At 40.1% G+C, this 14,475-nt stretch overlaps 1 protein-coding gene across 14 annotated transcripts in view; it reads right to left on the bottom strand.

The window, feature by feature from the left end:
- USP48 (ubiquitin specific peptidase 48) overlaps window positions 1-14,475 on the bottom strand; it is a 112,249-nt gene that overhangs the window by 17,515 nt on the left and 80,259 nt on the right. For all 14 annotated transcript variants that reach the window (XM_045476044.1, XM_045476041.1, XM_045476033.1 and 11 more), the window contains 6 exons: window positions 8,935-9,059; window positions 8,649-8,771; window positions 8,309-8,370; window positions 7,316-7,426; window positions 5,373-5,503; window positions 4,927-5,033 (listed from right to left, as the gene is read on the bottom strand). In XM_045476044.1, the coding sequence (XP_045332000.1) occupies window positions 4,927-5,033; window positions 5,373-5,503; window positions 7,316-7,426; window positions 8,309-8,370; window positions 8,649-8,771; window positions 8,935-9,059 (659 nt within the window). The remainder of the gene's footprint in view (window positions 1-4,926; window positions 5,034-5,372; window positions 5,504-7,315; window positions 7,427-8,308; window positions 8,371-8,648; window positions 8,772-8,934; window positions 9,060-14,475) is intronic.

Consider the following 14,475-nt stretch of genomic DNA (forward strand, 5'->3'; position numbering starts at 1 on the left):
ATGTTTGAGATTTACTTTCTTGGCAAATTACAAATCTCCAATATAACATTGACTACAGTTACACTATATACATTATACACTCTAGGTAGCCGTGACTTCATTATTTCATAACCAGAGGTTTGGATCTCTTGATTCCCTTCACCCACTGCACTCATTCTTCAACCATTTAAAAATTTTTAAAATTATTTGTATTTAATTTTTTTTTTAACATTCATTCATTTTTGAGAGAAAGACAGAGTGTGAGTGGGGTGGGGCAGAGAGAGAGAGGGAGGCACAGAATCCCAAGCAGGCTTCAGCCCACCCCCACCCCAAGCTGTCCACACAGAGCCTGACAGGGGGCTCGAACTCACAAACCATGATGTTTAACTGACTGAGCCACCCATGTGCTCCTTCACCCGTTTTTTGTTTTTTTTTTTTTAATTTACAGATTTATCATTTTGAGAGAAGAGAGCAAGAGCGCAAGTGGGGGGGGGGAGGGGGAGAGAGGGGGAGAGAGAGGGAGGGGGAGACAGGGAGAGAGGGAGAGAATCCCAAGCAGGCTTCATGCTGTCAGCCCAGAGCCTGAAGCAAGGCTCAAACCCGGAGACCATGATCTGAGCCGAAGTCAAGAGGCAGACGCTTAACTGACTGAGCCACCCAGGAAACCCAAGGTAATTGTAGTTTTGTAATATAGATTGAAATCACAAAGAGGGCTGCCTCCAGCTTTTTTCTTTCTCAAGATTGCTTGGGCTATTGAAAATGTTCTGCGGTTCCATACAAATTTTAGGATTGCTTGGTTTTTACTTCTGGGAAAAATGCCATTTCAATTTTAATAGGGGTTCCACTCAACCTGTAGATGGCTTTGAGTAATGTCGTTATTTTGACGATACTAATTCTTCCAATTCATTACCAAGGAATAGCCTTCATTTTGTGTCTTCTGCAACTTCATCAATCTTACAGTTTTCAGTGCACAGATCATTTACCCAATTGGTTAAATTTATTTCTATTTTCCTTTTCAGGGAAGTGTGAATGGGATGGTTTCTTTAATTTCTGATAGTTTGTTGCCAGATGTATAAAAATGCAACTGATTTTAAGTAAGCTCTACACCCAACATGGGACTTGAACTCATAGCCCTGGAATCAACTGATTTTATTATATATTGATTTTGTACCTTGCAATATAATTAAATTTGTTTGTAAGTTCTAACAGTTATTTGGTGAAGCCTTTAGGGTTTTCCACATATAAAATCATGTCATGTGTCAAGAGTGATAGTTTACTTCTTCCTTTACAGTTTGGACATGTTTTTATTTCTCTTTCCGGCCTAACTGCTCTTGCCAGGATTTCAAATACTATGTTGAATAAAACTGGTGACAATTGACATCCTTGTTCCTGATCTAAAGGGAAAAGCTTTCACCTTTTTACTATTGATTATAATGTTGGCTGTGGGCTGGTCATACATGACCTCTATCAAGTTGAAGTATGATCCAACTCTATCCGCTTTATTGAGTTTTTCTTATAAATGGATAATACACTCTGTCAAGTGCTTTTCTGCATTCATTGAGATGATATTATTTTATCCTTCTTTTCATTAATGAGGTATTTCATGTTGACTGATTTGCAGATGAATCATCCTTGCTTCCCTAGAATAAACCCCACTTGATCACAGGTAGGTTCCTTTTAACATACTGTGAAATTTGGTTTGTTAATATTTTGTTGAGGGTTTCCACACCAATGTTCACAAGAGATACTTGCCTCTAATTTTCTTTTTATGTGGTATCCTTGCTGGCCTTGAAAACTGAGAGCATTCTCTCATCTTCTACTTTTTGGAAGAATTTAAGAAGGACAGGTATTAAATCTTTCTTTGGTAGAATTCACTAATGAAGCTATCAGGTCCTGGACTTTTGTTTGTTATTTCATGATTCAGTCTTGGAAAATTATGTTTCCAGAAATACATCTACTTCTTGAAAGTTCTCTAGTTTTCTTGTAATTGATTTCCAGTTTCATACCATTGTGATTGGAATAGATGCCTGATAATGATTTCCGTCTTCTTCAATTTATGGACTTATTTTGTGGCACAACATATGACCTATGCTGGAGAATGGTCTATGTCCATTTGAGGAGACAGTGCATTCTCCTGTTGTTGGATGGAGTGTTCTACATCTATCTATCTATCTATCTATCTATCTATAGATATATATATCTATTAAGTTCATGTGGTCTTACAGGTCATTTAAGCCCATGTTTATTGATTTTTTTGTCTAGATGATCTATTCATTGATGTCCCACTGTCAATGCATTGCTGTCGACTTCTCCTTTAGCTCTGTTAACATCTGCCTTACATACTTAGGTACTACGTTGGGTACATATTTGCAAATGTTATATATGTTTATGTTCTTGTTGGACTGACTTATCCTTATGTAATGACCATCTTTGTCTTGCTACACTTTGTTTTAAAATCTATTTTCTCTGATACAAATAGCCTTCTTTTGGTTTCCATTTGCACGAAAGAGCTTTTCCTACCCCTTCACGTTCAGTCTCTGTGTATCCTTACATCTGAGATGAGTCTCTTATAGGCAACATATAAGTGGCTGATAGGCCTTGTTTTTTGTGTCCATTCAGCTACTCTGTGTCTTTTCATTGGGGAATTTAGTCCATTTACATTTAATTAACTATTAATAGGCATTTACTTATTGCCAATTTGTTGTTTTCTAGTTCCTCTCTTCTCCTCCTCACCTCTTCTGTCCACTGATGACTTTGTTTAGTGCTATGCTTTGATTCTTTTCTCATTATGTTTTGTGTATCTACAATAGGTTTTTGCTTTGTGGTTAACACAAGAGTCACACTTAAAATATACTGGTATACAGCAACTTAAATTTAATCATATTCTAAAACTGTTTTTTAACACCCCCAATGTTTTATGTTTTTAATACAATTTTCTACATCTTTTTATTTTTTGTATCCCTTAATTATTGCAGATATAGTTATAATTGCTACTACTTTTAACCTTCACACTAGCTCTATCAAGTGGTTAATCCACTTCCTTTACTATATATTTACCACTGAGATTTTTACTTTCACATTTTCTTATAACTAATTAGTCTCCTTCCTTTCAGCTTAAAGAAGTCCCTCTAATTTCTCACAGGGCTGGTTTAGTGGTGATAAACTTTTAGTTTGTACTTACCAGGAACACTGTTGATCTCTCCTTTAATTTTGAATGATATCCTTGCCAGGAATAGTGTTTTTGGTTGAAAGTGTTTTTCCTTCAGCCCTTTGCATAGCTCATTACTCCTGACATGACAAGATCTGTTGGTAAGTCTTATGGAGATTCCCTTGTATGTAACAAGTTGTTTTTCTCTTGCTGCATTTAAGATTCTCTAACATTTGAGAAAATCTTCATTAATGTATCATAGCGTGGAACTTTTTGGGTTTATTTTACTTGGAATTCTCTGGGCTTCCTAGATTCAGGTGTATGTTTCCTGTCCACATTAGGGTAATTTTCAGCCGTTACTTCTTCAGAGAAGTTTTCTGCCCATTTCTCTCTCTCCCGTCTTCTGGGACCTCTACAATGCGTATGTTGTTCTGCTGCATGTTGTACCATAGGCCCCTTAAGCTATCTTCATATTTAAAAAAAATTTTTAACTGCTCTGGGTGAATTCTGCAGTGTCTTTCAGATCACTGACCTTTCTTGTATTTGATGTAATCTCCTATGGAAATCTTCTAGTATATTTTTCAGATGAGTTATTGCATTCTTTGGCTCTGTGACTTGTTACTTTCTTGTATTTTCTACCTCTTGGTTGAATGAAATTCTGTGTTCATCAATTATTCTCCCAAATTCTGTGAGCATCTTTATGACCTTTACTTTGAACACTTTCTTAGGTAAATTACTTATCTGTTTTGTTACAGGTTTTTTTGCTTCTTTGTTTGGGAGTTTTACCTTGTTCTTTCATTTGGAACCCATTCTTCTGTGTCCTCATTTTGCAGGACTGTTTCTATGGGTTAAATGGAACTATCTCTCCTGGTCTTGAAGGAGTGGCCCTGCATTAACACTGAAGCGTATTACTATTTAACCTTCTCTTACTTCTAGTTTGTCAAACTGACTGTTTCAGAACTGGGGGGCACAGAAAGGCAGTCCCCTCTGGCCATGAGAGCCCAGTGCCCAACAGGCATCCTCTGTGGATCCATTCCCCATAGCTTTATGGTTCTCAAAGGCTGAGGTACCTGTGGGTCAAAGCCCTTCTTTCCTCAGGGAGGAGTTCCATATGTGTGAGATTCGTCCCCCATAGTGGGTTGCTGTGCAAGGAGGTGGTGTTTTAGGGGAGACGGTATCTCTGCTACCCATCTTGATGTGTCCCCTTTATCTTTTGTGAAGCATCTGTTCACCTAGTTCTCAAGTTCCTTTCAAAGGGAATTATTCCACATGTAGCTGGATATTTGCTGTATCTGTAGGAGGAGGCTAAGTTTAGGATCTTCCTATGCTGCCATCTTGAACCTCCTCCCTTTCTGGGTTTGGTCCTGATCTTCTGCATGAGGTACAAATGTTCTTTGTTCACCCCCAGCACAGAGCCCAAGGCGGGACTTGAACTCACAAACCTGAGATCTAGAGTCAGATGCCTAACTGACTGAGCCACCCAGGCACCACAAGAGATACAAATATTCTTGAGGGCAGACACCTTGTCTGTCTTTTTCACCATGGTATTCCCTCCATGCCAAGACCATTCCTGGTACACAGCTGACATCCAATAATTATTTGTGGAACAAATTAATAACAAAATCCACATACAATCAAAGTAACTATTCATTTTCACTCCTTATCCGATTTCTATTCTTATGCCAAATAGCTCCAAGGAAAGAAAAATGTGATCCTAGGCAGTCCTCAGTGAAAATCCAACTGCAAGTCAAAAAGTAAGCTTGATCATTACTGGTCATGGCCACAAGAGGGACTGGTACCTTTTTATTATCCACAACTTTATGGACGTAGATGGTGGCTTGAGTGTATTCACGTAGGTCCCTCTGCTGTTGACATAATAAGCCCTCTCTGCATTCTGGACAGAGTTCTAAAGAAACAAAGTAAATCAGAAGTGGCTGAGGAATTAATGTCAAAGAAAAAAATATATAAAAACAAACATCAAAGCTACCAGGGAGCATTCATTAAATAACTATTACTCATATTTTCTATTAATGTATTCCATTGAATGCGTTTACTATCAACAAATAAATAAAGACACAAATAATGGAATGGGAATAGGATAATTCTCACCTGGGGCGTATTAGTTTGGACCAACACATGCTCTTTAATTTTAAGTAGGGAATACAGCAGTGACATCCCCTCCTTCCCTCTTAAAATGTCAACTTTTAACTACACGAAACATAAACAGATGAATATGAAAACTTACTTGGCTCAGAAATATACTGTGTTTCTGAAGGGTTTACATCTCCCACTTCAGTTCTTGTGATTTTAATTACATGATCCACGACAAAGAGCTTTTGAATCATTTGCCACTCGCCGGGCCATATGAGAGCTATACTGTGCAAAAGAACCCAACATGCCTTAAGACACATGGAAACGAAGAGAACTAACATAATCCTTTAGTGTCCCAAAACCAAAACATCAAAAGCAATATTTAATACAAAGAAGTTAAAAAGGAAAAGATACATCTTCCTCAACAATGAACACTAGATTTCCTCATACAAAACAATGGTGTTACAGCAATGAAAGTAAAGGGACTATAGTTACAGGAAGCAATATGGCAACATTTCAAAACCTGAAACTGAATACACAAGTTAGTTACAGAGGGATATCATATAATGCCCATTTATATAAAAAATTTTTAAATATGCAAATTATTATTGTGTGTGTGTGTGTGTGTTTTTAAGTAGTATTTCTGAGGATGATAACCCTCAGCATCAGGCCTGTGGTTACCGCAAGGGAGGAAGAGAGAGAGAAAAGGGGGAATGGAAGAAACGATAAGTACCGAGGGACCTTAGATTTTATTTGAACTGTTTTTCTTTTTTTTTTTTAAGTCAATTTTATTTATTTATTTTCAATTTAAAAGAGAGAGAAGGGGCAAGTGGGGCAAAGGAGCAGAGGGAGACAGAGAGATTCTTAAGCAGGTTCCATGATCAGCACAGAGCTCAAAACAAGGCTCGATCCCACGACCCTGGTAACATGCATGACCTGAGCTGAAATCAAGAGTCAAACGCTCAACTGACAGAGCCACACAGGCACTCCTGAATTGTTTAACTTTTAAGCTGGCTAATACACACATTTCTTTTATTATTACAGACATTTTCCAGATGTCCAACATTTATAGCACCCACCCTGCAAAGAGGAAGGAAGGAAAAAGAGAGCTGGAGAACCTAGAAGAAGAAACAGATTAACTCTAAGCTTCCATAAATGATGGTAAAGTATTGACACGAATAACGAACTCCCCGCCTCTAGCTTAGTGCCAAAGAAATTGTTATTTGTGTGTTCTAATTTTCACAGTTTATAAGGAATATCAGAGGCATTCTATCTTTTCTTACACAGTTAAAAATTATTTGAAAAGATCAAATGGCAACATCAGGAGTGAGTTTCACATTAAGAGCCCTTATGGAAGCACTTGGCAGGTGGCACAAAAATTTCCATTTTAAGACCCCAGAATTCCTGACGACCAGTTCAGTGGTTCCGCTCTGGTGCCATGCTGCCTTCCTCCTCCTCGTCTGTTTCCTGAAGCCTGGGGGCTGCAGGAAAAACAACTACAATCAAGATCCCTGGTGATTCTGGGATGCTGGAAGACATCTGCTAGAGAGGCTGTATTGGTACCCGAAGCTTCTGGAAGAAGAAGGCAGGGCTTCAGGAAGGACAAAGCACAGAAAAAGAACTAGGTAGCCTCAGGGGGCTTCTCGCCTGTTAGGGAGAGACAGTCTTGCTTTCTTTAAAAAAAAAAAAAAAGTTAAGTGCTCACTCTGGTGGAGTTTATGAAACAACACTCCCCACAATTCAGCAAAGGCCCAGATTCTTCAAACAGACTGCTTATGTCAGAGGAAAAATAACCTAAATATACTTTACTAGTCATTAGAAAAATCACATGGGGGTGCCTTGGTGGCTCAGTCGGTTAAGCATCCAACTTTGACTCAGGTCATGATCTCGCGGTTTGTGAGTTCGAGCCCTGCGTCAGGCTGTGCTGACTGCTCAGAGCCTGGAGACTGTTTCAGATTCTGTGTCTCCCTCTCTCTCTGCCCCTCCCCCACTCACACTGTCTCTCTCTCTCTCTCTCTCTCAAAAAGAAATAAACATTTAAAAAAAAGAAAAGAAAAGAAAAGAAAAAGAAAAATCACATGAAGAGAAGAAACTCACAGTTTAGAATCTTCTTTGGTCATGGAAGCAAATGTAAACATGAGTCCCCCATGGGGGCACAGAAGAGCACTGTTTCCAACCGATGACACGGGACTACATCTTGTGGGTTTTCTATTCAAAGGAGACAAGGAGGATCAACATACTTCACTATGGCAATGACTTCAGATTTTTAAAGTAATTATTTTAAAATTAGACACACATTTAAAAGGATACTAGTTAAATAAATGTTTTCTTAAGATTATTTAACTTAAACAAAAGAAAGCTTTTAATATGTGTAAAAAAAAAAAAAAAAGTAACCATCAATGGTACCATGATCAGAATCCATACTTCTTAAATTTTTATTTTCTTTTTTAAGTAGGCTCTATGCCCAACATGGGGCTTCAACTCATGGCCCTGAGATCAAGAGTCACATACTCTACCGTAGGAGCAAGCTCGGTACCCCTAGAATCCATAATTCTTTTTTTTTCCCCAATGTCATTGGAATTTTGACATTTATTTATTTATTTATTTATTTTTAATTTTTTTTTTCAACGTTTATTCATTTTTGGGACAGAGAGAGACAGAGCATGAACGGGGGAGGGGCAGAGAAAGAGGGAGACACAGAATCGGAAACAGGCTCCAGGCTCTGAGCCATCAGCCCAGAACCTGTTGCGGGGCTCGAACTCACGGACCGCGAGATTGTGACCTGGCTGAAGTCGGACGCCTAACCGACTGCGCCACCCAGGCGCCCCATTGACATTTATTTTTAAGAGACAGAGCACAAGGGGGTGGGGGTGGGGTGGGCAGAAAGAGAGGGAGACACAATCTGAAGCAGGCTTAACTGTCAGCACAGAGCCTGATGCGGGGCTTGAACCCACGAACTGTGAGATCATGACCTGAGCCGAAGTCGGATCCTTAACCGACTTGAGCCACCCAGGCGCCCCTAGAATCCATTATTCTTAAAAATACTAAAGTGAACAACAACAAAAGGAAATAGAAAATGTTGGGTTCTACCTGACAAATTTCCGCCATTCTTCTACAAAGAACTGTGACACAATGTACAGGACATCTGTATCCTGGAACAGAGAAGCACACACAAATGCCTGTTAACTTGGTGCACACTTAACCGAAACCCTTTACGGATAATGTTTTTCCATGTACTGTGGTTCTCCTTCTTTAAGTTTTATAACTAAAATGTAAATACAGCCCTCTGCCAAGGAACCGTAAGCTAGAATAAACCCACTGATTAGACTACCAAAAAATGAGAATCTGGGTTGTTCTGAAACAGTTCACTGGGAATTTGTCAAGAGCCTTGAAAAGGTAAGAATTCCATCCTTTGTGGGGATCATTATACCTCTGGCCAGTTACTGAGACATGGTCTGTTCTTGTCCTGGAACAAATTCGGAAGAGAAGTCTTTTGCTCGTTTGCAATCATCTTATGTAAGGCTTCATTTTCTTCCCCTTCTCTTTCTAAAATCTGAAAAAAGAGAACGAAGCAAGAGGTAATCAACCACCTCCTGCTGACGGCACAGGGCTTGCCTCCTCCCTACACCCCCATCAGAAGTACAATGTCAGCTCTGAAAAGTCAATCCAGGGAGGCGGCATGCGATCCCCACAGATGCCAGCACAACATTCAGTACCTTGCACTGTGAGCAGCATTCTCTGTAACTTGGAAACTCGGGAGCCTTTGGAAAGTACTGTTGCAGTTTGTTCCAAGCTTCTTTAGAAACAAGTCGTCTTTCGTTTTCAGATATGCATAACTCCCCTGAGTTAAAAAAACGAAAAATTATATTTGGGGGAAAACAGCTTTAAAAGATCAATATACATACCCTTCAAAAAATCTATCTTCTATTGCTTAAACTTTAGGAAAATTTGTATGTATTCTTTTCCTTATTTTCTGTAATTTGCACCCTCTTTCCCTCGTTTTAAAAATCTGTAGATTTCATCTTCAAGGTCATTTAATTCTAAAGGTGGTAGCCTTTCCGGTATATGCTTCATCTAGGTCTGTGGTTGAAAAATTAGGTGATAAAATCACATAGATGAGACCAGGGCCGGGCAAGAAAGCACTAATAGGGCCTGCAGGGACCCTGGTACCCCTGTGACAAGGCAGGGGTGTTCAAGAGAAATGCATCTCCACCCACAGTTAAATGCCACACTTGCCTACAGGTTTTTTCTTTGCTTTTAATGTTTATTTACAGAGAGTGAGAGGGAGGGGAAGGGAGACAGGGAGAGTGAATCCCAAACAGGCTTCCCGCTGTCAGTGCAGAGCCCGGCGTGGAGCTTGAACCCACAAACCTCGAGATCATGACCTGAGCTGAAATCAACAGGAATTTAACAGACTGAGCCACTCGGATGCCCCTGTGATTCCAATTTCTATTGTTTGGCTGCTCCCGGTTGATAAATTAGTAAACTGCATTTTAGTCATTACCCCAAAAAACTACCGTTAAGTTCTGAAAGCCATACATTTGCTTCTACCCCCATAACTAAGAGTAATAAAGCCAGTGACCTTTCTAAATACTGTGTTGTCATTTTGGCTTTACATATTCTATGTAATAAATAAATGGAGAATCAGAGAAATTGGTATACAGACTCACTGTAGGTTGTTTACAAGGAAGCTGGGATATGACCCCAGGTCTGTCTCATCCAAACCCCACAATTTCTAACACCTCAAAATGCATCTTCTTACCTTATACCTCTTATTGAGCTTTGAATACTCAAGAAAAGGTTATTTTGCATTAAAAAAACATGACCAGAGAAAATAGGTCACACTGCAAAAATTAACTTTCTGAGCAGGCTGTTAAGTTTCCTGAGGCTATGAAGATCCACTCCAACATGTCTATTCCCAGACACAACCAGGGAATTTTTTTTAAGTTAACCGGTTTATCAGATGTTAATTTAGTGCATCTTTTTTTTGGTGAAATACGATGCAGCCATCAAAAAGATTACAACTGATTTAGAAAAAAAACTCCAAGGCAGTTATAATTTTAAAGGGGTTTCTTTCCTTTTTCCCAAAAAAGGACTAAAGAGGACGTACATGCTATGTATATACGTACATGGTATAGCACGGTGTGGTTCAGAAAAGCAGTGTGAATAAAGTAAATAATACAAACAGACACACACATTAATAGAATGTCATGTTAACCATGGATGTGTTGCCCTTGTTTTAATAAGAGGTTATTATTTTTTTTTAAATATATTTTGAATTTTTTTTTACATTTATTTATTTTTGAAAGACAGAGCACAAGTGGGGGAGGGGCAGAGAGAGAGGGAGACACGGAATCCTAAGCAGGCTCCAGGCTCTGAGCTGTCAGCACAGAGCCCGATGCGGGGCTTGAACTCACAAATCGTGACATCATGACCTGACCTGAAGTCAGACGCTTAACCGACTGAGCCACTCAGGCGCCCCAATAAGAGGTTATTTTTACGTAATGACTTACTTTACTGTGGGATGGGTATAAAGAACAACCTAAATTTATTTTGAAGTCAGAAGAGTATATGAATCATTCATTTTGCTGCAGTTTAACTGTCCCCTGTGCTCCTTGTGATGTTTCTATACTTAGGTACAAATCATTTTAATAACTGCTATGATGATTTAATGTATCTGAATATGAGTTATTATGAGGTCATAAACAACTTTTTTTAGACTTGTATTCTGCAATAAGTTTCCTAAAACGTGAAAGGAAAAAGCCTATCAACTAAGTTCACTCTTGACCAACATCTCCCAATACAGATCAAACCAGTCATGAAAGATTAAATTCACCAAACACACTTGGATGGCCTAATTCCCAAAGATTCTTCTGACAAACACAGAAATCTAGTAGTAAACAATGAGTTCACACATTGTGTGTAAATACCCTCACCCACAAAATCTAGGTTAAACTATAGTAACTAGGGGCATAGAACACCTGAAAAACACATAAAAATAAAACGAAATGCTGTCCAACTATTAACCAATCTGTATAACAAAAAAGGTTTAAGTTACAGGAAGGTTATCCACTTAAATGAATATACAATGAACTGGGTAAGAACACTTAATACATAGAAAGTATCTGCAATAAATACGGAACTCTATGGTAGTAATCGATCTCCTAATGGAGTATAATCTGGTGATTAATTCACATAAATCTCTGATGTATTAAATATACACGGGGCTTTAGAAATACATCAGGATTTTACCATACAAATATGCAAATTCAAAATAAGGACTTCCAGATAAAAATGACATTTACTTTCAGTGCCTCCTCAAATATCATTACACTAGAGGAAAGGGATTTTTAAAAAAATTTATAAAATCACGGTGACAAAGAGAACACAGAGGGAGCGATGCCAACAAAAATGTCTGAAGCTTAAGAGCAAATGGATGAGACAGAAGAAAAATTAATTTAAATGTGGTGAAGGTCAGGAAGTAACCAGATTTACTACACAGCAGAACAGCCCCCATCGACCCAGGAATCAGAAGCACACAGAAGTAGGGATGAGATTGCAAAACAGGAGAATAGACCAAAAGTCTCTATTTAGGAGGCAGTTAAAATTCTCAGGCCCTTCCTCAATGCCCTACAGATAAAAGCCACTCTACCCACAAAAGACCACAGGCTTCCCCCTGCACTGGAGGACAGAAAGTGCAGACATGAATGCTGTCATGAGCTGAGAGGGGGACCAGTAAATGTTTCACACAGAAGGCAAAGGCTCCCAAGCGCTCTTCTAACAACCCCAGAGCAGCGACAGCGCAGTCAGCATTGTCCAGGCATGAAAATGGAAAATGCTGATGGAGAAATCCGAGCACCCAAGAACAGACACCAACAAGGAGAACTCCCGAGCACAACAGCCCAGCCACAGGCAAAGCTCGTCATCATTAGCTGCTGCCACACACCCGGCATCCAGAGAGCATCCTGTACAGTACATGAGGTAGGGCCTGCGCCAAGACAGGCCCGGGTGAGATGTCACAACACTGGGGACAAAATTCTGACAAGCTACCAGAAATGGAAGGGAAAAAAATACCTATAAAGAATGGCTCTGGACAAGTGGTACATTGAAAGAGCAACTCTTCCTGCGCTTGGCAAAACTACCCTTCTAGTGTGGTGAACTTGAGGTGATTCTCACCTGTGTGTGCCTCAGTTTACTTATTCATCAGTAAGACAGATAAGACAGTAATACCTCTCAGCGTTGTTGTAGAGATTAAAGGAGCTAATACCTATACGCTTAGAAAACGACTTGGCACATGGTAAACATTCAATAAATGTCCACTATCATCTTACCATTATTAGTGCGATTACCACCACCACCACCACAGCTCAGGAAGGAGTTTTAATATAAATCTAATGAGTGAAGTGGGTTTCTAAGGTACAATATGCTGCACCTGTAAACCCTGGCATCCACGGGCAGACAGTACACTGACGAGGTCCACAAAATCCAGTCGTTGAGAACCATACTTTTGAAATATGAGGTAAAATAGGGGTGCCAGGCCGCCTCAATCAGTGGAGCATTCACTCTTGATCTCAGAGCACCTGGATGGCTCAGGTGGTTAAGTGTCCGACTCTTGGTTTCAGCTTAGGTCATGATCTCACAGTTCGTGGGTTCGGGCCCTGCATCGAACTCTGCACTGGTGGAGCCTGCTTGGGATTCTCTCCTTTGCTCTCTGCCTGTCCCCAGCTCATGCTCTCTCTCTCTCTCAAAATAAATAAGCGTTAAAGTAAAAACAAAACAAAACAAAAAAAACTAGGTAACGTACAGCAACAAAATGCCACGAAGCTGAAATCAAGCCAAAGATCTTAACAAAACAAAACCCCAGCTCTTGTGCTCAATTTCTGCTGAAGAGTGCAGCCCAAGTTCTGAAATCACACTCGGGTCTGCCATGCTTTCTGTCAAAACTGTAATACTGAAATGACAAGATGAGACAAGAAGTGGGAAGGCAGAGCAAAAGTCAGTGAGCTAAGGATTAAGATGACATCCGACTTGCGACGCGTTTTCCAGCAGTTGGGCAGCACCTCGCAGGAAAGTAGCAATGAGCCACAGAATCCTCAACTCTCGAAAGGGAGACAATTACCCCACTGTCCACACCCATGCTGTGATGGTTTAAAAAAAAAAAAAAAAGCTGACACCACAGCAGGAGGAGAAAAACTGATCCACTCCTGGCTATTCACTTCACCTTTATCTGCTTATTCTGTCAAGCACTCCAGAGGGCATGTCTAACTCGCATGTGTGTTCCTAGTGTAAGGAAGGGCAAAATGGGAGAAAGGGTGATGTGACAGGAAAGACAGATGGGCTTGGGACCCATAACCCACAAACACCCGAATCCACATCCCACGATGACACCCCCTCCACGTGGTATGGCCAGCAAACGAGTGAGCTCAGCCACTCAGCTAGCAAGCTAAAGCACAGCGTGATAATGCTCAGCAACATCACCATGCCAAGCATCACTCACCTGACAATTACTGTCACTAGTGTCTTCAGGGAGTCTTGATACAAAAGCACTAAGGTGCATGAGGGTAAGTATGAGATTATCGTGCGCTGATTCGGAATGAACTAATGAAGTAAGAATTGGATACGGTTAGGGGGCTCCCGGGTGGCTCAGGTGGTTAAGTGGCCGACTTTGGCTCAGGTCGCGATCTCACGGTTCATGAGTTCGAGCCCCGCATCGAGATCTGGGCTCACAGCTCAGAGCCTGGAGCCTGCCTCAGATTCTGTGTCTCCTTCTTTCCCTCTTTGCCCCTCCCCGGCTCATGCTCAGTCTCTCTCTGTCCCTCAATAACTGAATAACAATGTTTAAAAAGGAAAAAAAAAAAAGAATTGGGTACAGTTAGAAATGAGAGAGGAGGAAGGACACTTAGGCAGTAAGTGCCTTTGAGAAGCTGATGCCTCTTTGATGTGCAGACAGCTAACAGAATGGGAAACTGTGTGCCATATACAAGGAGTCTCTTGCAAAAAGTTACTTATTAGAAGTGAGCACTAAGACCAAGTAAGAGATAATCAAATACACAGGATTGATTAAAAAAAATTGGAAATTATCATTAAGAGAACATAGCACGCAGTAGCTAGTCAATGGATATCTCAGAAATGAAACCAGAAGTAGCCCTAATAATAAGAAATATATGAATTTTGTTCTGAGAGTATTCAAGTCAAACAAAGAGACTCTCAGTCATGGGACATAACGGACATTCCTGCCTTCAAACTCAGTCTTTCAA

Source organism: Leopardus geoffroyi, chromosome C1 (genome assembly GCF_018350155.1).
Source record: "Leopardus geoffroyi isolate Oge1 chromosome C1, O.geoffroyi_Oge1_pat1.0, whole genome shotgun sequence".
Classification (NCBI taxonomy): domain Eukaryota; kingdom Metazoa; phylum Chordata; class Mammalia; order Carnivora; family Felidae; genus Leopardus; species Leopardus geoffroyi.